At 44.7% G+C, this 25,202-nt stretch overlaps 2 protein-coding genes across 8 annotated transcripts in view; one reads left to right on the top strand and one right to left on the bottom strand.

Moving 5' to 3' along the window:
• CAPN14 (calpain 14) overlaps nucleotides 1–14,152 on the bottom strand; it is a 59,241-nt gene extending 45,089 nt beyond the window's left edge. For 5 of the 7 annotated variants that reach the window (XM_065527213.1, XM_065527216.1, XM_065527215.1 and 2 more), the window contains exon 1: nucleotides 13,930–14,152. The gene's annotated coding sequence lies outside the window, so the exon portion shown is untranslated. Of the gene's footprint in view, nucleotides 1–6,618; nucleotides 6,672–13,929 lie in introns of those variants that run through there. The other 2 variants (XM_065527214.1, XM_074012036.1) reach the window with 1 other exon arrangement.
• A 106-nt stretch (nucleotides 14,153–14,258) lies between these two features.
• EHD3 (EH domain containing 3) overlaps nucleotides 14,259–25,202 on the top strand; it is a 34,140-nt gene continuing 23,196 nt past the window's right edge. The window contains exon 1 of the mRNA XM_005576191.4: nucleotides 14,259–14,974. Coding sequence (XP_005576248.1) covers nucleotides 14,748–14,974 — 227 coding nt within the window. The 5' untranslated portion in view covers nucleotides 14,259–14,747. The remainder of the gene's footprint in view (nucleotides 14,975–25,202) is intronic.

Here is a 25,202-nt window from a genome sequence, read left to right as displayed (position 1 = left end):
AATCTGCCTCTCCCACAAACCTAATTGCTCTCTAAAGTTTCTCCTTCCTTTCCCTCTAATCAAAATTCTCATTCCTTCAGGGCATGGGAAAGCAATTGAATTGAATTCCTGATGTCTCACTACTGTGAGAATAGCTTACACGTCCTTAACCTTACCATAATATTTGCATTTTTAAAAATAGAAAACTCCTTTTCCAAATGAATCCCTGACTGTTGGAATTTGGGGCACTGAAATAAGAAGTAAAAAAATCCAGTTGAGGAATAAAATAGAGTACCTGAGACAGTAAATAGTGACTGCTCCAAGGTGACCTTTCATGGGCACACAGGTTATTTATGGGGCTTCATTAGACTCACATTAAGGAACAAGTAAAACTGTTTTGTATCCAACACAACTGTAAATAAGAAAAACTACTGAAACGCCTATGGCTAAGCTCTAACCATTGATTCTCTGTTTTGCCAACATAAGAGTAAAGCGAGAAAGTCATGGGGTATCATTTCCCTGGCCAGGGTTACTTCTGGCAGCCCCACAGACAAGGGATGTCAGGCTGTGGTGGCTGCAGCAGCACCAAAGCTTCATAAAACTAACTGACGGCCGGGTGCGGTGGCTCACGCCTGTAATCCCAACACTTTGGGAGGCTGAGGCAGGTGGATCACGAGGTCAGGAGTTCGAGACCAGGCTGACCAACATGGTGAAATCCCTACTCTACCAAAACTACAAAAATTAGCTGGGCATGGTGGCATGCATCTGTAATCCCAGCTACTCAGGCTGCTGAGGCAGGAGAATCACTGGAACCAGGGAGGCAGAGGTTGCAGTGAGCCAAGATCATGCCACTAACCGACAAGTCATGCTATTCCTTGATGTTTTTTTCCACCTGATTTTTGTTCATTTGATTGTACATTTTCAAAACCAGGATCCAACAAGGAAAAGAGAAGGGCTTTGATTTGTGAGTGGGAGAAAGGGCAATAACAAGTTCCGAAGAATGAAAGGAAAAATTGATGATTCCGTATATAACTTTCAAGCATTAGAAATCTATCCAAGAACCAAGATAATAAAAAGAGGCTTTGTGGGGTATCTCATAAATGAAAAGTCATGGCCAAGGTTTCAAAGTAAATTCCAAGACCTAAGTTATTAAATCCTTCACATTCACAATCTTTTTAGAATGTCATAGAAAATATTCTTTAAGAAATTCATTGTGAAGTTTGAAAATAAACACAAACAAGCTATTTTCTCAACAGCAGGGTGTTTTCCTAAGTTCTCAGAGAACTAATTAAAATTTCAATAACATTTATTCATAACAAATAATTTGAGTGAACTCTGATTGACAAGGACTGCTCTGTCTGGGGAGGGCTTGGGGACAGCGCTGTGAGTCATGCCCATCAGGGAGGCAAGGCAGGTACAGTGCACGTTTTTTATTTTCTGCCTCTATTTCAATTGTGTACTTGGCATTGTTTAATGGGTCCAAATCAATACACTACTAAGGAACATATTTCTAGCCATTCTCTTCTTGACCCTTTCTTTGTTCCTGATACCATTTTCTCCAAGTGTCTCACAGTTTTACCTTTGTTTATCTGCCTTTTTGGGGTTTGGTTTTTTCGGTTTATTTTTGGCTTTGTTTTCCTTTTGACCTGTAAACTACCTATCTTTCTTGGCAGAAAAGTATTTCTATTTGCCATTATGATGCTCATGAGAGGGAAATCTGATTGACAGGGAGAACAGCGTGGTTTCTGCATTTCCTCCCGAGAGATGGTTGCAAGGTTTCTGTTTCATGTCATTGGGGTATAGTTGGAAAGAAGCCCTGATGGTAAATAAACCATGACTAATTTCAAGGATACAAAAGTGAATAAGACATTGCAACTGATGCCCAGAAGATGCAAGAAAAGAGGTACAAAGGGCCTTGAAGTCAGCAGCACCCCAGCCAGAGTGAGGACTCTAGCACAGTTGCCAACGTAGCAGCCCCAATTCCTAGGAGCTTTTCACACATAACCCTCTGAAGCAATGTATCTAGCATGGAGGCATCAGGTCTGTCAGTCAAAGGAATTTCTTACCTTAACAACTATGTCAAATAGCCATCCTAAGGCTTGCATTATCTTAAAATAGAGGGATTCTCTATATACAGAAAATAACACACTTTTATGGAGTTGAGTGGGCAAAACTTTTCAATAGAACATGGAAGAGACTTATGTTGAAATGCATTTTCCTCCTATGGTTCCATGGAAAGGTTTATCTGTGCCTTTCCACGCATAAAAGACCAAACTTCCCCTCAACTGAAAAGCATGATATCTGGTAAGTCTTTGAGTCTGGGCTTTTTTGAAAGAGGAAGCAGCTCTGAAAACATCAGTCGCCTAGGTGGCCTTCATACCTGCGCCTCCCGAACACATAGCACCCTCCACTTTGACCTGGCCTCTCTGGAATTATGTGGAGTTTGCATCCTAGAAAGACCTTACGTTTGGAGCCAGATCAACCTGCGGTTTGACCCCGACGCTACTCCTTACTAGTCGGATAGCCTCAAGATAGCAACTCACCTCTAAGAGCCTCAGTGTTGTCATCCACAAAATGGGAATGATAGATACTTTACATGATTAGTGGAAAAATTCAATTGTTTGTATTGTAATGAATATAAAACATTTAATCCAGGGGCTAGACTAAATGGGTACTTAATATGCACTCAGTACACTTTTTGAAAATCATAATTGTGATTATTCACTAATGATTGGATTTGGTGCTTACTGAGAGGTTTTTGAGAACCTTTTAACCCCTTGGACTAAGTGTGATTGGTCTATAGGATATCCAGGTGAAAGTGTCAGAAATAGATCTGGAGTTCAAAGTGTTACGGAGTGAATGTCTGCATCCTCCCAAAATTCATAGGTGGAAATCCTAACCTCCAATGTGATCATATTAGTAGGTGGATGTTTGTGGAGGTACTTAGGTCATGAGGGTGGAGCAATGAATGGGAGCTATGAATGGGAGTTATGAATGGGAGTTATGAATGGGATTAGGGCTCTTATAAAAGGGACCCCAGAGAGCTCTCCTGCCAACTTTCCACCATGTGAGGACACAACAAGAAGTTGACAACATGCAACCTGGAAGAACCTGGTTCACCAGAACCCAGCTATGCTGGTGCCCTGATCTCGGGCTTCCAACCTCCAGAGCAGTGAGAAATAAATGTCTATTGTTTGTAAGCCACCCAATCTACAGCATTTTGTTATAACAGCCTAAACTGACTAAGACAAAAGGAGAAGTGTAAACGGGAGACAGGAATGTTTAAGGTTATCAGCATGCAGATGCAGAGAGAAGCGGAAATCTTGCAAGTGGGTGATATTACGGTAGTAAATTGATTACCTTTGGCTCACCCTCTGTCCAGAGTTTTCACCAGCCCATGTGACCTGCCCTTCAAATATAACTTTAAAATTTTTAGCTCCTTAAATTATTCACACAACACAGTTTAGTGTGACCAGTTCCCTCACTGTTAAATATGTCCCATCAGACCACATCTGGAGCACGTAAGTCAGTTCAACATCCAACCCTTCAGAAAGACAATGACACCTCCTCTACTCTGCCTCATTCCAAGTACTAAGCTTCTGTTTCTTTTCCTTTCTTTTTTTTTTTTTTTCTTTTCTTTTTTTTTTTTTTAATGGAGTCTTGCTCTGTTGCCCAGGCTGGAGTGCAGTGGGGCAATCTCGGCTTACTGCAACCTCTGCCTCCCGGGTTGAAGTGATTCTCCTGCTTCAGCCTCCCAAGTAGCTGGGACTACAGGCACCCACCACCACACGTAGCTGATTTTTTGTATTTTTAGTAGAGATGAGGTTTCACTATGTTGGCCAGGCTGGTCTCAAACTCCTGACCTCGTGATCCACCTGCCTTGGCCACCCAAAGAACTGAGATTACAGGCATGAGCCACCATTCCTGGCCACTTCTGTTTCTTTCTCTGGGAGAATAATGACATTTTGAGCTGTCATTGTGCAAATGAAATGAAGTCATCTATTTAAGAACACTGAGCGTAACACCTGACATATAACAGGCTCTCCATCAATGTTGATAGTCTTTTTTTCCTATATTTGTTTTCATACAGCCTGAATCTCATCATCATTTTTCACAACTACATCTCAGTATTGATCCACATTGAGTGTGTCATCAGCTAAATATCTTGTCTGTTTAACATGCGAATTTTGTCCCATCCTGTAAAGGAAAAGCCTTTTGAGAAGAGCCTGGGGCACTGCTTTAGTATCCTTGTGGCTATCAGTAGAGAATTCCTCAAACTGACTGCTTGCTCCTGAGACTCTTCTATGGTCTTCCATTGATGGCACCACCATCTACCCAGACTCCCAGGAAAGAACACTCAGTACACAACACACATACACATTCACGTATGAAGGCTTCCATATACACACAAATACATATGCCTGTTAAAGCTGAGAGGATACTACATACCAGATGCTTTGCTTTAGTAGAATGTTTTTTTATCCAGCCAAAAGGAAAAAATAAGTGTTGAAAGAGATCATCATACCCAAGCCAAGGGGTGGGGAAGTTGAGGTGAGGAGAGAAGAAAGAATCCAGACAGGTACCAGGATGTCATTGAAATCATGAACAAAACAAGAAAGCTGACATCTCTGTTATTTTCAACATTGTTCTGAAAATTCTAGCCAAAATACGAAATATACATTACAAACCAACATAGTATTAATAAAAAAGAAAAGCACTAGTTGATAATCTTTATATAAGTTGAAAAACAAAGAATAAACTAAAATCAAATTAATAAGTAGTAAATAAAATAACTATATATATTGTTTAAATTAACGGGATTCCTATATATAACAATAAGCCGTTAGAAGTTACCATAATAGAAATATCTCATTTGCAATAATAATAAACTACAAAATATCTGAGAACAATCAAGGAAGGTTTTTGACTATTTGAGGAGAACTATAAAAAGTTTATAGAGATATAAAAGATTGGTGAATAAATAGACAGTCATATCATATTCCTGGAGGGAAAGATTAAGTATTAAAAGGACGTCATTCCTAAAATTAATTCCCAGTTTTAATGAGATTCTGATTAAGAGATTCCAATGATTCTGTTTTGTAAGACAGAGAAGAGACAAGGACAAGGTAATTGGCAAAACATTAAAATTAACTTGGATTAGACACAGACAAAAGATTAATCATATCCTTACTGTAAAACTTAAAAACTCTTTCAAAACAATAAGAAAAACACTAAATGCTTTTAGAAAAATGAGGGAAAAAATAGACAATCAGAAAAATATAAATGGTTAATAAACAATTTCAAAAGTTTTTCATAGTAAAATACATACTGATTTTTAAAAGTCTATCATTTCTTATTTCCCAAATTGATGGATATTTTAAAATAATAAGGTTTAGATTATTAAATGAGAGATAACTACATTTTAATAAAATGAAAATATTTTAAAATAGTAACATACAGGGCTCGAGAGACAGAAAAAATGTAGGAACTCTGATATCATTGTGGTAAGTGTATAAATTGATGTGCCTCTTTTGGAAAGCAATTTGGTGATAAGTATCAAAAGCATTAGTAATATTTTCAGTAGTTTCATTTATTAAATATGTACAAAGAAAATAAAACCATGGATGAATGTTTACATACAAAAATGTTCATCTTTCAATGATGATCACAGAAACAGGATAGATAACTCTGAAATAGAGCTTTTATTATTGTTGACAATAATTTTGCAAATGACTTATCTGTCCATCATTGAATATAGTTAATTAGATTACAGAATTTCCATATAGCTGAATATTAGCATTCATTTCAATTTAATTACTGGAATATTTTTCAGGATATGTAAAAATACTGGTGGTATGGTGTTGACTGGGGGAAAATATCAGACAGCAAGTTAAATATATGTGCACAAAAGAAAAGACTGAAGTAAAATTACCCCCAAATTTTCGTAATTACTTTTCAATTTCAATTGGAAAAAACAAAAGACAGAAAGAGGGAGAGGAGGAGGAAGACAATGACGAAAACAAGAAGAAAGTGAGAATATCTAAGAAATTTTAAAAATATACTAGTAAGGGAGGGTGACTATTCATACCAGATATTAAAATTTAACAAAAGTTGCTGTAATTTAAATGACATAATTCTAATTTAGGCAAATAACTCATGGAAACAAAATAGATAACTCTAAAATAAGGATTATGTTACCCAATAATTTATAATAATTTATCTTTAAGAAGACGTGACAAATCAAAAGAGAACAGAAGATCATTGAACCGAAAGAACTAGTAAAGAATGTGGAAATAATTCCTGATGGATTATCACCCCAAACTTTAATACCCCACTTTGTCTGCCTGTGTATTTTTAAATAACCCACACTCATAGCTTCTGCCTTTATCAGGTTCTCTGTGCTCACAGACATTTTTGTAGTCATAGACTTATCTGTTATAACATATAAGGTTACAATAATTGGCCAACTACAGGTAATTCACATTTCTAATCCTTCTGTTTGCTTGTCAAAAGCACATCAGGAATGAGTCAACGTCAGTGCCTGCACCAGCCCTGTGCAGGGTTAAAAGAGAGCTTTTCTGCTCAAGGCACTTCCTCTATCTCCCCTGGCAAACAGACAGACACATAAACAACACTTACAGCCCAGGAAAGATGCTCAGGAACTGGTCTTGGTCCTGGGGTCCTTCGGCACTGGTTTTTTCTGCTTTGGGTGTTTCTCTTACTCAAGCGAGGCTGTTGTGTGGGATGGTGCAATCAAGATCCTGCTGGCAGGGACACACTGATATATTTGGGTTTGGAACTAATAACTTGTTTCTGTTTTTGCTTTGATCAAGCAGCTCAGAGCCCAATGTGATGGCTGCTCACCTCTGGAGGCCTCTTGCTCACCTCTCTCTGATATTTCTGTACCACCCACCTGCCCATTCCCCTCATATCAGCTGCCTCAAGGGTTCATTTATTTTTTAGAATTCAAGAGATTTCGGTCAGCTGCCTCCCACTTTTTGTGGACTGAGGGGCAAGTGAGTAGGATGATTGATAGCTCAATCAAGGATGCCTGTGTGGGCAGTTTCCTGCCTCTCTGCACCTGGGTTTCCCTCTGGGAAACATCCCTATCCTCCTCTTCAGGATTGCCGTGAGGACCAGATGCCCACGCTCCGGAAACACATGTGCTACAAAAGCAGACACTGACCATAATTGGGAGATTTTCTAATTATAGCTCACATCTTGCAGGTAGCAAATGTCTTGCCTTTGGAAGTTGAGGTTCTTAGAAACTGAGCTGTGGAGGTTCATCAAGCAGGCAGCTTATTAAAACCAGACACACACCACTGCCTCTCATGGTGTGGGCTTTCCTCTGTGTAATGTTGGATTTCTCAGGTTAGCTCTGTTCCTGCTGCACCAAGGGATGAAACTGACTTTCTGCCGAGGAGAGCTGCTATGTATGAGAGAGCCGCATCCCAGCAATTGGTACCGATGGTAATGAAGGGGGAGTGTTATTCCTGGACAAACCATTAACTAGACTCAGCCAGACCCTCTTTCTTCACCTCTTTTTTGGCTTATAAACTTCCTGAGCACAGTTCCCTCACCTGTGTATTTTTATTCTAGACTTCCCTTTCCTTGTGCACGTTCAGTACTCGTTCATCCAAGGGGAAAGGGAACTATTTATTGAGCACTTACTATAGACTTATAAAAAACGTATCAAGTCCTTGACCTACATTGTTTCATTTTATCCCCACAACAACATTGTGAAGTGTCACTGACACTTTTCTGCCTTTGGTGTTTCTCTTACCCTGGTTTCACCAATGAGGACCTTATCATAAACAGAGGTTTGGACTCGGCCTGATCTCAGCAGTAGGAATTGGCTGAGCTGATGCACTTTCGCCTCCAACTGAAGTAAACGGAACGAGTACAACACAGCACCAGGCTGAAGACGTGCCCTGTCTAGTTGAGAGGCAAACAATTTAAACACGTAATTACAGTAAAATATGATGAATGCAGTAACAGAGGTTTACGTGGGGTAGCTTGGAAGTGGAGAGAGGGGCGCAGCCTTCTTATGGGAAAGTTGCTGACTCAGCTCTTCAGAGGATGGACCATCGCCCTGAGCCCTAAGGGATGAGCGGGTGCCTACCAGGCAGAGGGTGGGGAAGGGAAGACTGAGGCTGAGGACAGGGTGTGCAAAGGAGCCCACGTGATGAGGAGTGGGAAGCACCTGTGAAGGCATGGATGCCTGCGTGGTTGCAGGCAGGTCACTCGGATGCAATCAAAGTTGGGCCAGGTTGAAAGAGGCCATAGATTCCTAGGACTGTGGACACTTGGCCCCACTTCCTGATTCTACTAACTCCCCTAGCCAGGGCTCAAACTTGTATTCCAGGTTGCTGCTACAGTTTCCATCTTCTCCCTTTACTTCTGGCCAGACTCTGGGGTTGTGGATGAGAAAGGGAAGTGTCTGTATCCATACCACCCTGAGTGCACCCGATCTCATCTAATCTTGGAAGCTAAGGAGGGTTTGGCCTGGGTTAGTACCTGAGTGGGAGAAATGGAAGAGATGGAAAAGTCCTCTGTTTCACAGTGTCATCCCCAAGAACCCATAGCGAATGCCACAGACATCACTACTAACAATTATATTCCTTTGAGTTAATGAGCCATCCTCAGTTAAGACACAAATGAACTGAAAGAAGTTGCTCACTAACTTATTAGGTGCTAGCTTATTAAATAGATTATTAAATATTACAGCTATTAAATACTAAGCTTATTCAATAGTTTATTCGACAGCTTGTTAAATAGGATGTAAGGCAGTGCCATGTAGTAGATACAAGTAATAATGATTATAATATTAAGAGCTAATATATACTGAACACTCTCAATGGACCAGGCCCTGCGCTAAGCACTTTACACGCATTGTCCCTTTAATCCTGAAAAAAAAGTTATTGCCATCTTTATTTCAGAGACCAGGGTGCTGAGGCTTGAGAGTGAAGCCACTTTCCCCAAGCTCACACAGCAAAGACATGGGGACACCGGGACTCCATCCACTGCAGGTTGTCTGACTGGGAACCCCCATGCACCTGGCAGGTGACAGAAATAGGAGGCATGTGCTGGGTTTGGAAGAGACACCTGGTGGGAGAGAGCCCTGTGGAGCCAGATGGGGCTGAAAACAAATGTTGAATGGGAGAAAAGTCGAGTTCCAGAGACACTACATGTAGCAGGATATGCTTTTTATAAAAAGTCCAAAAACACTAAACCTCAACAATATGTTCTTTCGGTTTGCATTTGTGTGTAACAGTAATTAAGAAGCAAGGTAACAATACACAGTAGATTCAGGATAGCAGGCTCCTCTAGAAAGAAGGAGAAGGGGCAGGAGACAGGATGGGGAGGAGCACATAAGTAGATGTAAATTACTGCTAATTTTTCTAGTCCTCGGTTTGAATGATGGGTTCATCAAGGGTCCATTACATAAATATGTGTTAAGTTTTTAAAAAATATAATAAAAGAGCCAGGTATAGTTTGTCTTGAACCACAATTATGAAAAAAAATCCAACTTTGTGCATCCAAGGATCAGATTTTTTTAAAATAAAGGATAAAAGGAATAAGAAATGAATAGCCAAGTACTCACTATCAAATTTGAGAGATAATCGCCTGGCCAACATGGTGAAACCCCATCTCTACTAAAAATACAAAAATTAGCCAGGCGTGGTGGCTCATGCCTGTAGTCCCAGCTACTTCGGAGGCTGAGGCAGGCGGAGAAACTCTCGAATCCAGGAGGTAGAGGTTGCAGTAGGCCGAGATGGCACCACTGCACTCCAGCCTGGGCAACAGAGGAAAACCCTGTCTCAAAAAAAAAAAAGAAAGAAAAGAAAAGAAAAGAAAAGAAAAAGAAAGAAAACAGTGTATATATAGTTGAAGCTCCTTGTGTTTTGTGTACCCATCCCCAATGCCATTTCCCTTTTTAGTCCCCAGAGAACACCTCATTCCTGACTAGTGTTTTATGTTCCTTTGCTTCTCTTTTAAAAATTTTCAATGCACACATATGCATCCATGAACAACAGATAGTGGTTTTTGCATGACCGAAAACATTAATGAAATTGTATGATTCTATGCATAATAGCCTACTTCTGGCTTTATTCACTCAACACTATATTTTGGCATCGGTAGCACCACTTTCCTCATTTTTCTCAGCTGTAGAGTATGTATTTTTTGTAACTTTTATTTCAGGTTCAGGTTCAGGTTTGTTATATAGGTAAACCTGTGTCATGGTGGTCTGCTGTACAGATTATTTCATCACCCAGGTGTTAAGTCTGGTACCCAATAGGTCTTGCTTTTTGTTCCTCTCCCTCCTCCCATCCTCCACCCTCAACTAGACCCCAGTGTGCTATATATTTCACATGAATGTGGTACAATTCATCCATTTACTCGGTGAAGGACATTTAGTTGTTTATATATTTTTGCTGCTACAAATAATGCTACCATCAACATTCTTAGACTTATCTCCCTATGCACATGTGCAAGAGTTTCTCTAGATCATGCCTTGAAATAGAATGGCAGGTCATGCACATCTTCAGCTTCACGAAGAAATGCCACATTGTTTCCCAAAGTGTTTGTGCCAGCCTGCACACCCACCAGCATTTTATGAGAGCTCCCATGGCTCTACATCCTCACCAACCTTGGTATCATCCAACTATTTCATTCTTGCCATTTTGGTGGGTATGGAGTGTTAGTGTGGTTTGGTATTTCTCTAATTACTAATGAGATGCAACATCTTTTCTTGTGTTTATAGGACATTCATGTAGCCTCTTGTAAAAGACATTTTTGTGGCTCTTGCCAAGTTTTTGTGTATTGGAATGTTTGTCTTTTTTTATCAATGTACAGGCATTAATTTTATATTCTGGATAGGCTTTTGTGGGTTTTTGTGTATGGGAAATATCTTTTCACTCACTTTTTTATTTTTAGTTGAACGACAGTTTAAAATTTTGCTAGTGCTAAACTTAGTTTTTTTCATTTTCAGTTTGTACTTCTGATATCTTGTTTAAAGAATTCTTCCTGACTTTGTGGTGATATATATGCAATCTCTAAAGCAACTTCTGTAGATATCAGGTTTCCAAATTTCCTGGCTATTTACTGTGTCGTTATTCTATTGGTCTCTGTGCCAAAACCATCTTAACCACTGCAACTTTATAATAATGTCCACTAGGGCAAGTTCTCTTCACTTAGTTGTTGACATTGCTATGTTACTGTTGTCTTCTTCTCTTCCCTGTTCTCCTTTTTCTTCCCTCCTTCCCCTTCCACCTCTCCCTCTCCTCCTCCTCCTCCTCCTTGTTCCTCTTATCTTCTTTCTTCTCCTGGAATATCTAAGCTATATTTTACTATTGCTCTATATGCTATACATTTTAGAATCACCTTGTCAATTTCCATGGAAAACCTTATTTAGATTTTGATTTCAATCATATCTCTCAACTATTGAATTTATCAATTATGTTGTAAAAATTCACATGTTTGTGACATGGAATCTTTCCACAATGGAACATGACATGTCTCTCCCATTTATTTAGAACTTCTTTAACATCTTTCTATAAAGTTTTATCATTTTTCACATAAAGATCTTGCACATCTTTTGTTAGATTTATCCCTAGGTTTTCGTTCTTTTGAAAACGGTATCTTTTTTGAATATTATCTTTTATGACTTTTTATTGCTAGTCTACAGAAATGCTCCATTAGTTCCTTTTTTAAACAGATAGATTTCAACTACTCAAGACTCAGACGGGAGTAGATGTGTCAACAGGCACTCAGCAAATTAGATATTCAGAACAGACATTCAGCAGACAATGGCATGGTTGTACTGATTACAAAATTCTTGAAATATTTCCATAATGGGGCCCCTTGATTTCTTTCCTGTCACGCTGGCCATCCTGTCCTCTCCCCGGGGACAGGCCCAGACCTCTCCAAGGTCCAGACACCACTGTATTAACACCAGGTATGGCACAGGGCTCAAGTCTTGTTCCACTGGGAAGGCCAGTGTCTGTTCTGGGTGTTTGATTCTCATACCTTGTGAGTTGTTAAATATCTTTAATATTATTTCTTAGGTTTGTATGCTGGTAGTAGCTAAATACCAAGGGTGAAATATTAATCTGAGTGAATTCTCAACAAGAGGTGATCAGTTTTGGGTTTCAAGGACAGAGTCGGGAGATCTGAGATGTAACTAAGGAGATTCTATTCAGCACTGGCCTCTGATCAATCCGCCCTCCTCTGAAATCCCTGCAGCTTCACCATACTCTTCTTGAAGCTCCTGCAGGCACTTCAAATGCAACATGTTTTAGTTTAAATACATTATATCTGTCTGCTAAATCAGCTCTCTCTGTGCCTCCCCTAATTAGTGGAAGAGCTTCTCCGACGATCTTATCCCCTATGGTAGAAAATTCAAAATCATCCTAGACTGTGCCTCACCCTGATGTCCTCTTTTTTATCACGTACCAAGATCTGACAATTCTATTCCATGAAAAAATCTTTTGAGTCTGACCTCTTCTACAATCCCATTGCTGCTGTCAAGTTTTGGAATCGTTTCCTAAATGGTCTCTTGGCCTCTGTATTAGTCTGTTTTCACACAGCTATGAAGAAATACCCAAGACTGGGTAATTTATAAAGGAAAAAGGTTTAATTAACTCACAGCTCTGCATGGCTAGGGAGGCCTCAGGAAACTTACAATCATGGTGAAAGGGGAAGCAAACACGTCCTTCACAAGGTGGCAGGAGAAAGAAGTGTGAGGAGCGAAGCGGGAAGAGCCCCTTATAAAACCATCAGCTCTCACGAGAACTCACTCAGTATCATGAGAACAGCATGAAGGAAACTGTTCCCATGATCCAATCTCCTCCCACCAGCTCTGTCCCTAGACACGTGGGGATTACGGGGATTACAATTAGAGATGAGATTTATGTGGGGACACAGAGCAAAACCATATCAATCTCCAACCTCTTGCTCCTCCAGTCCCTGCCCCCGACACTGCTCTTGGCATTCCAGTCCCTGCCTGGTCCATAACCTCCTCCTTCTTCATCTGTGAAAGGGAGGGTAGTGGGAGCCATCAGCCTGGGCAGGGAAGAGTGTTTTCTCACTATACTGTTTAGAATGGTGCCAATACAAAGCACGTCAACTTTCAGCCAGTTTATTACTGGGTTTAAATTCTCTACACACAATGCACTGCTTTTGCCTACACCTGAACGGTGTTCCCACTCACTCTCCTTGGTGTGATGCTGGAGATAATATGATCTGCTATGAAGGTTAAATAAAGCAATGTTCACTGAGAACTCAGCCCAGGCCCCTGTACATGCTGAGCATTTTGTTAATGTAACAATGATTAGTAATAGCATTGTTATTGGTTCCTCATCTCTGGCAAAGCCTTCCATGCTTGGCCTCCCTCACTCTCTTCCACCTTCCTAAACCCTACACTCCAGCTATGCCAAACAGTTTACTCTGCCTTAGACACACCAAGTTCTCCCATGTTCCTCAAGCCTTTGCAAATGCTCCTTATGCTGCTAGAATAATGAATGTCAATTCATCATTTAGGATCCAGCTTACAGTCATGCTTTCCGTGAAGCCTTCCTCAAATTAGCCACACAAAAGGAGTGAATCCTCCCTGTATTCCCATGGCCCTCTGCTCATGCCTCCTCTTTAAAGCCTGCCTTCACTGGAGTTCCTGGAAGGAAGAGTCTGTTCAGCACTCATCTCTGTATCCACAGTCACCAAAATTGTATCTGCCCCATAATAAATGCCCAATACTTGCAGGGATTTTGCTTGTTGGCTTGTTTTGTTTTGCTGGAATGAACGAATAAATAAAAGGGAACGATTATGACTTCACCCTAAGCCTAGCTAAAAGTTTGGGTAGTGACAGTTTTGGTCATTTTGTGGAACCTGATAGCGGATCCTTCTTTCTAGGCCAAAAAGAAAAAAAAAAAATCCCAAATAGTAGAGTACCTGTTTTCCTAGGGAATTGACCTCAGCAACCGAAGGAGAGGCGATTCAATGCAGGGAGGGTGATGAGCAGGTCAACTCTGTCCTCGCAGCCGTCCCTGAGAGGGCGCTGTTCCCAAATCGAAGCCCCAGAGGCGGAGACTGAGACATCGGCGCTCTCCCCCGGGACTGGGTCAGCATCCCTCTACCCGCGCGGCCGCAGGTCTGGAGCAGAGCGCCTGCCCACAAACATGGCGGCGCCCTGCGCGGCTTCCCGTCGCCGGGACCGTGGGGCCGGCCCTGCCTTGCCAGTACTCGGGGACTTCCTCCGCGCTCCGGCTTCCTGCCCAGCTGGCATTTAAACCAGCGCCTGGGGCTGCAGGATGCTGCTGCGGATGCGGAGCTGTCCGCGGGCTGGGCAGCGTCGCCGCCTCCCCTGAGCCGCCTCAGTCCGGCAGGAGCGGAGCCGAAGCATCCCTTGCTGCACGCAGGGCAGAGCAGGCAAGGGCTGGGGGCCGATCGGGGACCCCGGCATCTGGCAGTTTCCTTGCAGGTTCGACTTTAATTTCCAAGATTGCACCCCTCCTCCTCTAGCCCAGATCATTAATCCTCCCTCCGGCCTGGGCTGCTGGATGCAGCGGCGGCCGGACTTGGTTCCAGGAGCAGGGAGAGTGCGCTCCCGGCCCTCCTAGCCGCGTGCCCGGGCCATGGTGCGGCTGAGCTCCGCGCTTGGGTGAGGCGGCGGCGCGGCTCGGAGCCCGGTGGACCGGTCCTACGGGACATTTTTCCCTGAGGAGGAGTCTTCCCCTGGGGCTGCGTGCCGGGGACGAGCGGCGGCCGCGATGTTCAGCTGGCTGGGTACGGACGACCGCCGGAGGAAGGACCCCGAGGTTTTCCAGACGGTGAGTGAGGGGCTCAAGAAACTCTACAAGAGCAAGCTGCTGCCCTTGGAAGAGCATTACCGCTTCCACGAGTTCCACTCGCCCGCCCTGGAGGATGCCGACTTCGACAACAAGCCCATGGTTCTGCTGGTGGGCCAGTACTCCACTGGGAAGACCACCTTCATCAGGTGAGCCGGCCCAGGGTCCCGGCAGCCCACCCCGGAGCCCAGCACCTAGTCCCTCCGGTCACTCCTGGTGCTCCACTCCTGACAGGGGACCAATGGGAAGCCTTCAGTTGAGGGCTCTGAAGATATATGTGTGTGTGCAGGCGTCAAAATCTTACCCCATAATTTTTGCTGGTCCCCCTTCCCATGCTACCCAATACCTGTACACTCTACTTGGCCCTTGGCTCTAGTGGTCAACCTGAAGTATTCAAGTGTAAAGCCATTCCTGGTCTCCCCATCTTATGGATGATGAAATCGAGCCCCAGGAGGCACAATGGAAGAGCTCCTGGTCTCTGGAGCACCTCATGCTGGTGGGGATGTCTTGCATCTTCACTTTTTAGAAACACATCATTTCGGGCAAAACCTCTTCCCTTGCTTTTCAAGGGGCTTGGCACTCACTTGGGGGCCTCACAGTTGCAGCTGAGTTCTGATGGGTGCAGGCCTGGGGACGGAGGTGGCCTGGGGATGCTACTTGTCCTCCTTTTATCATTTCCTTCTCTAAAGCAGAGCTCCTGTGTATATATGTATCTTGGAGACTCGACAGAGTCCAGAAGCAGAATGTTTTTTTTTTTTCTTTTCTCTTATTTGATCTTAATGGCTCGATAATAATATTAAAGACTCTTAGAGGTGGAAGGGATATTGGCATTGTCTCATCCAGTTCCTGACTTTGCAGGTGAGATAACTGAGGCACAGAGAAGTTAAATGAATTGTGCAGAGCCATCTAAAGAGTGGGCAGCAGACCTGGGATCTAAGTCCTAGATGCATGTGAGGAGATGGTTGGCTAAACGCCTGTAACTCTGAGAGTGAGTCATCCATTCCCTTCAATTACAGAATCCATGGGCTGGAGAGAAGCTCAAGAAGTCAATTTGTTCACCCTGCATTCAGAGAGGTCCACCAGAGGCCCTTCCTATCTTTAGATAACAGGCTTCTCTCCAGTCGTCAATCCTCCCAACTTCAAGGCCGGCCATTTTTCTTGGCCTCTTTTACAGCCATTCCAAACTGTTGAGAATGCTGTGGCCCTCTGTCTTAAGAGTCAGGCTCCCACAGACTGAGAATGGAGTTTGGTGGACCCCCAAAGTCAAGCGTGCTCATCTCCTGCAGAGGGTTTGGAAAGCAGGGGTACCCGTGTTCCTATTCCTTGGCTGTCTGAGCATCCACAGCATGTGAAATGCTGTGCTTTGTTTGGTGAGGAGAGCAGAAAAGTTAACAGTCTAGTTACTAATTTTCTAGGTACTAATTTTCTCTAACATCGACCTTGTAACGCAAGCCTTCTGGAAGTAGCACCATGCTAATAGGTGATGTCTAAACACAACACCACATTGAGTTTGTCCTTGTGGAGTACACAGCCTAGGGCTCAGCAGCTTTAAGAGGCCAAGTGATTTCTGAAGGAGTTTGGGAGATGGGCCTGTTGGCTCTTGTATGTTTTGTATTGATAGAACTGCAAGAGGCCTTTGAGATTAATCTAATCCATTGCTTCTTAACTTTCTATCTTTAGAAAAATGTACATGCATCCCAAATTTGCATATAATGTTGGGAGTGCAAGGGCCATCTTTGGACTTTAGGGTGGGAACCCCTGATCTAAGCCATGCCCCTTGTTTTATTAAGCACCCATTGCTGCCAAAGGCACTTCAGAGCTGCCTGGGTTGTGTGCAGGGTTTCCTTTGTGAGCCCTGGCCTCCACTTGGCCCATTCATGCCTCAAGGGAAATACAGGCCATTTGCAGATGGCCCTTGCCCTCTCAGCCTTCCCTGGCTCTCTGCACATATGGTATTTATAACCTTTCCTACATTATTTGTAGCTTCTTCTTCCTGGAGTACGATCACTGACAAGACAACATCCATGCCTTAGCATCTCCGGGGCCTCTTCCAGGGTCTCAGCTATAGGAGGTTCCCAGCAGACATTTTGCAGAATGGAAGGGAAGATGGGGAGAGGCGAGGATCCCCAAGCAGCAGACAGGTTTAAGTGCCTTTTGTCTGAGACACTCTCCCGGCTTTGCCTGAGTCATCGCTGGCTGTTAACTGGGTCTAAGAAAGTGGCAGAGTCAAATTGCCATAGATGATTCCTTATCTGAGGGAGACAGCAAGACTGGGAGAGACAGATCTCTCTTCTTTCTTATCCTCCATGTGCAATAGTTCCCTCTCCCCACTCATGTCAGCAACTGAATTTAGCTCATGCGTCAAAAGCTGTCTCCCCTTGGGGGAGTGTCAGCCAGCACTGTAGGAGGGGTCGTACCACAGGGAACCCTCCAGAACCAAATCGTGTACTTTTCTTCTTTCTCATAAAATCCAATAAACAGTTGTTTTTAATTGGAAAATATAGAAAAGAATAAATTTAAAGAAGAAAGAAAGTCACCCATAATCCCATGACTTAGGAGAAGCTATTTTAATTTACATATAAAACATTTATATATAAAGCATATAATTTATATATAAAATATATTTCCAGTATTTGTAGCTATTTTATAGCACAGTTGAGATCATGCTGTACATGTAATTTTGTGTGCTGGCTTGTTTGTTTTTGTTTTTTTTTTTTTGAGATGGAGTCTCACTGTGTCACCCAGGCTGGAGTACAATGGCACAATCTCGGCTCACTGCAACCTCCGCCTCCTGTGTTCAAGCAACTCTCCTGCCTCAGCCTCCCAAGTAGCTGGGGTTACAGGCGCCCGCTACCACGCCTGGCTAATTTTTGTATTTTAAGTAGAGATGGGGTTTCGCCATGTTAGGCAGACTGGTCTCGAACTCCTGACCTCAGGGTGTCCACCCACCTCAGCCTCCCAAAGTGCTGGGGATTACAGACGTGAGCTACTGCATCTGACCAGTTTTTCTTACTTATAGCGTGAACATTTCCCATGTTATAAGCATTATTTGTAAGCATTATTTTTAACAACTGCATACTATTTCACTGTTTGTATATACAATTATTCATTTAACTAATGAGTAATAACTAATGAATAGCATTGTTTTTAACAGCTACATACCATTTCATTGTGTGTATATACGAGTCTTCATTTGCTTAATCTACTTCTCTTGGATGTTTTAGGCTATTTCTAATTTTTTGTTATTGTAGAATAATTCTGAATATCTCTGTGTATAATATTTTTTCCTATATTGTGTATGTGGTTTTTTTGGTTTTTGTTTTTGTTTTTTTGTTTTTTTTTTTTTTTTTTTTTGAGATTCCCAGAAGTGGAATTGCTAGGCCAAAGGTTGGGCAGAGTTTTGTTTAAATTATTTTTTAACTTTAAAATTTTTGTATTAAGAGTCATATTTGGCAGTTGTTTTCCAAGAGGGTGAGTTGACACTGCATCCCTTCCCCAGAGCGAGTGAGGCTGCTCTGGGGTGGATAAATGCGTCCATGCCTAGGTCTCAGAAGGTCTCCTCCCCTCCCTTCTCCCATCCCTGCTTCTCGCCTTGATTCTCGTCTCCATCCCAGGCCTGAACCTGTGAGGGGCCTTTTCCTCAGAAACAAAGACTTGCCTCTTCATTCCCCCAGTTCTTGGCGTTTTGCCCCTGAGGGTCCATCTACTTTGTTATATGTGCTCGCCACGGGGTCTATTTCTTGTCTCAGGAAGAACACACAGAAAAGGACATTCTTCTAATAACTAATTAATGTGCTGTGATCTTTGCCTGAAATAACTTCCCTGGCCTAAGGCCCGGCAACACAGAGTAATAAAATAAACAGTAAATTGGCTTGGCGGCTGCCCTCTCCAACACAGGCTGCCTCTTTGGAGTACAGTAGCTCTGTGTCCTCTGGCCCTGGCAGCCTTTCCTCCTGCCTCTGCTATTCTTCTCCGTTTGCTATTTCTCTGCCTGGCATGCAGCCTTGAATCCCTCCTTCCTTAGACCATCTGGCCCCTGGTCACTCTTTCTTGCTGCCTACTTCTGTGGCCCCTTATTCTGCAGGTAGTGGAGGTGAGTAGCTGGCTGCTCCAGGGGCCGAGAAAGGCCTGAGTACTTCCGTGGGCCATGAGGGAGGCCTCCCGGGACCTTGGCAGAGCTGAGATAGGGGCTCTAGCGGGTTGGCTGTGGGGCCTGGGGCTGCAGAGCTAGGCTGCCCTGGGCTCCACAGGGAGGCTAGGCTGGTCTCGAGGGTTGCACGGACCTTCTATCATGTGACTTGGACTCTGAGGCATGAGCACACGGTGGGGCTGCTGGGAGTCCACCCTGAGGGCTACTGAGCTGGCCCTTTCAGCTTCTCCCACTTCAGGAGACTGTGACCTCCCACCCCAAAGGCGACCTGGCATTTGCTGTGGCTGCACCAGCTCTCATCACCACCCTGACATCCCCACCCCAGACATTACAGCGCCACCGCGCCGGGAAAGATGGTTCTCCAGAAAGCCAAAGGGATAAAGTAAGAGGACCACCACCCCAGTGGACCCACTCACTGCAAAGTCCATCCTGCCAGGCACAGCCCCTGCATCGCCTTCAGCCCTGTCCACCCACCGAGGCCAGGGGATGTCCTTAGTCTGTCAGGGTTCTGATCTGCTGGCTCTCTAAAGGGGCCTGGGTGAAAATCCACCTGCTTCTTATAAGGCCTGAGTGTTACACAAGGGAGCAGAAGGCCTTAAGCCAGAGAAACTGTGTCTACGTGCCTCAGCCTGGCTTAGGGGCTGCCTTGTAAGTCAGGTGCCTGGAAGTCATCAGGAAAAACATTTACTGGGAGGAGAAAGACCTCTGGGGAAAGGTCTCCCTCCCATTCCCATTGACAGTGGGACGAAGGCCATGGAACACAGTCCAAGTCAGCAGAATCCAGCTCCACCACTTCCTGCCCGGAGACCTGGTTAGGAAGGTCTGACAGAGGTCAGGCCACCTCCCCTTTCTGACCCGCAGTTTCCTTATCCATAAGATGCGAATAGTAATAACTGCCTCACAGCATTACTGACCGGATTCAGGGGGAGGCAGAACCAGTTTAGCACCAGCTGTGCTCCAGGCCCCGCGCATGGGGCTTTATCATTTCCTCTCCTCTCTTGAGCTGACTCTGATATGAGCTTAGAGGCAGGCTCTCAGGAAGGTGCGGGAAGGCCCTTCTCCAGCACGAAGGGGAGGGCTGGAGAAGAGGCACGTCGCTGAGCTCTGGGGATGGTGCCGAGTAGTGCCCTGGGCAGGCTGGCCTGTCGCAAGGAGGCTGGACTGTCTGGCCACCAGATTCTCCTTCGTGCTGGAATCCCTTCATCACGTGGTTGAGGGTGCTTTCGACAGGGCCAGTTATAGCTGCTCCAGGGAACACGGAGCTGACTCATGCCTCAACTTGGCTGTGGAGTCTCCCATCCACTTCCTCGCTTGTGTCTATGGGGTGTGTTACAGTCTCCCTCAAACCCACGAGGCCAACAGGGCGAGTATTATCATCCTGGACTCAGTCTGTCCTGTCTCCCCTCATTCTCGTGTGTCCCTGTCTCCGCTGTTCCCACCCTGGCCTGAATTAACTTTTCTTTTTTTACACGGCTGTGGGAACGTTTTCTCCTGGCAACAGAGGCAATCTGTATCGCTCCCCATAAAGAATCAGTGCATGAGATTCCTCAATAGATTTTTCCTTTCTGGACACAGTGGTGGCTTTGTTACAGGGGCACCCGCTGCTGTAAGCCATACCCAAATGTCCCTGAGAATTTACCCCACCCGACTGTGCTGCCTGGACTTGCTGGTGGCCTCGTTAGACTCAGTGTTTCCCCAGACCCATGTGTGGCCAGCAAGTTTTGGGTCATGTGGGTTTAGCAGGACAAACCCCAGGCCCTTGCCTGACCACCTCAGGCTGCGGTCCTGTAACTTCTCCGGAAGCCACCCTGTTAGGCTGGGAAGCCTTCGCTCATCTGCTGAGAACACCACGTCCCTCTCAGGGGTGGAATTTGAGATGCCTGTGTGAGGACGATCCTTCATCACTGCTGTTTGGCCCTGTTCATTCTGGGCGTTTTTGAGGCTGCCTCAGAATGGTTCTTTTCAGCCCTCTCTGTTTCAGCTGTCCCTGGAGCCTTTGTTGATCCCTACTTCCCGCAATCCACTGTTGCTGCTCCCTTGCAGAGCCCTGCTTAGGGCTTCTCATCCACACACTCACTAGGTCAGCTGCCCGGGCAAGCAAAGATAAATGGGGTTTCCCAATCAGGGTGGAATCTTTCTCATGAAGGATAATCTTGCCCGACTGTTTGTAAATCCAAAAGTGTCCTTTTAGAGCCCTTGGGGCCAGGGACCTGCTCTGATCACGTGATAGCAGCAGCTTTGGGATGCCACACCCCAGTCACTGAGGCCAAGCAGGGAACCCCACAGCTGATATTTATAGAGATGAGTACACTCCTGCGTTTGCAGGCCTCAAAGCCTCACCTCCCCTCCAAGGCCTGGCCCTGCCTGCCTCCTGCCAAACCATATTTCTTTGTGGCCTTCTTGCCCCATTCATTGTTCTAAAAGGGAGCTCAACCCTTTTGGCCTGTCCCTAAAGATGGCTGCATTTCCTGGTCAAGGCAGGAAAGGTGAGTGAAGTGGTTAGGAGCATGAACGCAAACCCAAGTGCCAGGTTCAAATCCTAGCCCTGTTACTATTTACTGAGTGCATCACCTGGGGCACATCATTAAACCTTTATCTCCTCCTTCTTCAAATGGAATGATAATCTAGGTAATTTAAGGTACTGGTTAAAAGCTTAACTTCTGCAATGCATTTAATCCTCAGAACACCCTGTGAGATAGGTTTTCTTATTAGGTCCATTTGATGAGGAAGAGCATAGTGCTGACATCATAGTATATGGGAAGGTGAAATGAGATAATCCATGGAAAATTTAGAATAACATCCAGCACATCGCAGGTGCTCAGTCAGTTTGAACGATTACCCGCCATGTTATGGAGGGAGGTACTGAGGTTCCCTGAGTTAAGTACCCCCTGAAGAGCATAGCCCTCAAGGTTAGAGGAAGCAGGTTGACTGGCCCCAGGCCACTGAGATTCCCAGCTTCTCCCAGGAGGCCCTGAAGGAGAAGGTATTCTGAGAAGGCAGGAAGTGCTAGCCAAGGGTACAGCTGTTAGGATTCACTCTCATCACAACCTCGGTGCCAGCTTTCAGAAGGATCCTCTGACCAGAGGAAATCCTGCCCTCACCCTCCAATCACTGAGCTGGGATCTGGAGGGATGAGGGGCTTCCCAAGACAACCTGAAAGCCATCTGTGCCCTGTGTGGCAGGTGGCCTTTGGACAGGAGGGCTCCAACTCTCAGCGGATCAGCAGCTTCCTCCAGGGCTGGCTGCCGAGGCTCCCCCTTGGGGACGGAGCCCATAGCAACCTGACTTTAACTACCGTGGAACCGCAGAGTGAATTCACAGCTCAGAACGCTGCTCAGAGGCACAAATGGGATGTTGATGAGTGGGAGGAAGCCCTGGCGAGCCTCCCTGGCCATCACCCCTCTGTGCAGACCGGGCCTGCTGCTGCAGTCCACCTGCGCTGGCCCGCCTTAGGGAGTCACAGGATGGGCAGAGAGCGAGGGCATGGGCCCTGGAGATGTGGCCTCTGGTACTAGCTCTGCCCTGTCGGCCTGTGGGACCTTATCAGCTCGCTGGGCAGTGGTTTCCTCAGGGTGGAAGACAGTTGAAGAATGAAGGATTTGGTCAGACTGATGTGCATGTGGATTCCAGCTCTGTTACTAGCTGTTTAACTTTAAGAAGCCATGTAACCCTTCTAATCCTCAGTTTCCTCAGTGCCTGCCTATCTATAGGGCTCCTGTGAGAACCAAAGGAGATGCTGTTGTCAAAACATTTAGCATAATGTGTGACACGTGGAAAGGCTATGGAACGTCAGCAGTTATTTCAGTCAAATGAAAGGCTGGGTCCAGAGCAGGTTACCAACACTGGCTGGACCTAGAATCAGCTGGGTAGCTTGGAGAAGTAGCAGTGTCCAGGGCCCTACTCCTGATAGAGAGAGAGGGGACTTTGGGCTCTCACCGCATAGGCTCGGAGAAGAGCAGAGAGTCACCTACCTTCCCGGGCCACAGCCAGAAGCTCAGAGGAATAGTCCGCTCACCATCCCCCTGTCCTTTCAGGAGTGGCCACCAACGAGGGGCAGAGCTGTGTGGGTATGAGTGACACAGATGGGCGCCACCCAGAAATGCATCCTTCAGGCAGCAGATCAGGGACAGACTTTTAGAACAGGAGGCACCTGTTCTATCACCTTGTTTAGCCTCTTAAAGGGAATGGAGGATGGGGCCCAGAGAGGGAAGGGGGCCTGCCTGAGGCTGCACAGTGAGTGAACGGGACCAGATCTTGGACCTCTGGCCCCCTCCTGGCCCACACTAAAGGACAGAAAGAGAACATGTTAAAAACCATTCCATAAAAATAAACAAACCCCCTTCCTCTTCTTCGCCTGTCTGGTTGGGATAGTGTGTAAACTCCCCTACTGCCATTTGTCTTCCATCTAGGAAGAATTGAAACAGTTGAAAGTTATTTGTAAAATTGTAAGTGGTCAGCAATGTGGCCGTTAAATTAGCCAGTAGTAACCCATATAATGGAATTCTATGTTGTCATTAGGAGGAATAGATCTGTGCTATGTCCTAAACATATTAAGCATAAAAAGAAACACGTGCATTGATAATATCCATGTCATCATCACAGGATCTGTACATTCCTGCTTGTGCACATTACAACACCCTTCATGGTTACAAAGCATGCACGCGTTGTGGGGAGGGGTGTGTGTGTGGGTGTTGGGTGCGGAAGGAAGGCATTGACAGATAAAAGGTAACTTTTTGACACCTATTTAGGTAGTGCAGGTAAAAAACCAAACACATGTTTTAAAACATAGCACAATTATAATCTCTGTCTGGGAATCCCACCATATACTATACTTTTGTAATGAAATTGCCTAATACCCAAGGGCACAAGGGAGGACTCATTTGTTGAACATATCTGTTTTTGCCAGGTGCTATACAAGGCATTTTGAATGTAGTCTCTTCTTTGAAAGTTGGAATTAAATGGATAATGACAAGAAAAATAGAATGAAAGGTGTGCAGGTTGCTTCTATGCTAAAAAATAAGATCAGGTGGCTAGGCGCAGTGGCTCATGCCTGTAATCCCAGTACTTTGGGATAGGCCAAAGCAGGTGGATCACCTGAGGTCAGAAGTTCAGGACCAGCCTGGCCAACATGGGAAAACCCCATCTCTACTAAAAATACAAAAAAATTAGCCAAGCATGGTGGCAGGCACCTGTAATTCTAGCTACTCCGGAGGCTGAGGCAGGTGACTCATTTGAACCTGGGAGGTGGAGGTTGTAGTGAGCTGAGAACACGCCACTGCACTCCAGCCTGGGCAACAGAGTAACACTCCATCTCAACAAAATAAATAAATAAGATCATAAATGTGTAGATCTGTGTGAACACTTAATAACATAGTACTTGTGAGCATGGGACATTTCTGGAAGGATACAGGATACAAAATACAGATACTAGAGGTGTAGGATAGGATGGAGATTCATTATTCTTTCTTTTCCTTTCTTTCTTTTTTTTTTTTTTTTTTTTTTTTTTGAGATAGAGTTTCACTCTTGTTGCCCAGGCTGTAGTGCAATGGCATGATCTTGGCTCACTGCAACTTCTGCCTCCTGGGTTCAAATGATTCTCCTGCCTCAGCTTCCCTAGTAGCTGGGATTACAAGCTCCTGCCACCATGCCCAGCTAATTTTTGTATTTTTAGTAGAGACAGGGTTTCACCATGTTGGCCAGGCTGGTCTTGAACTCCTGACCTTATGATCCGCCTGCCTCGGCCTCCCAAAGTGCTGAGATTATAGGCGTGAGCCACCATGCCTAGCCAGAGATTCATTTTTCATAGTATACCTTTTATATTGTTTGTGTTTTGTATCACATATGAGCTATTTTTATATTAAAGAACTAACCAGTTAAATAAAGACCTATGAAAAGCCAGCAGAGTCTATGGAAAGTTTAGTTCTAACCATGCCTTTGTGTGGGTACTTCAGCAGGTTACCTTCAGTTATGGAGTCTGTAATACTCTGTGTAAGAATCCTTTCAATCCATGCTTTGTTTCTGAGCCTAAACCTTGCTCCTTCCACGCCCGCCCACGAGCCCCCAACTGATTGAGAAAGGGAAAAAGATAAGGACCAAAAAACAGAATGTTTTAAGTTCAGCTGAAATTCCACCTGCTCTACAAAGTTCTTTGGACTCATTATCTAACAGGCATTTCTCCCAGCCATAAGATCTTGCTGCTGTGGCTCTGCCCTCCCCTCTGACTCGCA

The sequence above is a fragment of the Macaca fascicularis genome, chromosome 13 (genome assembly GCF_037993035.2).
Source record: "Macaca fascicularis isolate 582-1 chromosome 13, T2T-MFA8v1.1".
Taxonomy (NCBI): domain Eukaryota; kingdom Metazoa; phylum Chordata; class Mammalia; order Primates; family Cercopithecidae; genus Macaca; species Macaca fascicularis.
The sequence above is the reverse complement of the archived record's forward strand: the minus strand, read 5'-3'. Positions and strand labels throughout refer to the sequence as shown.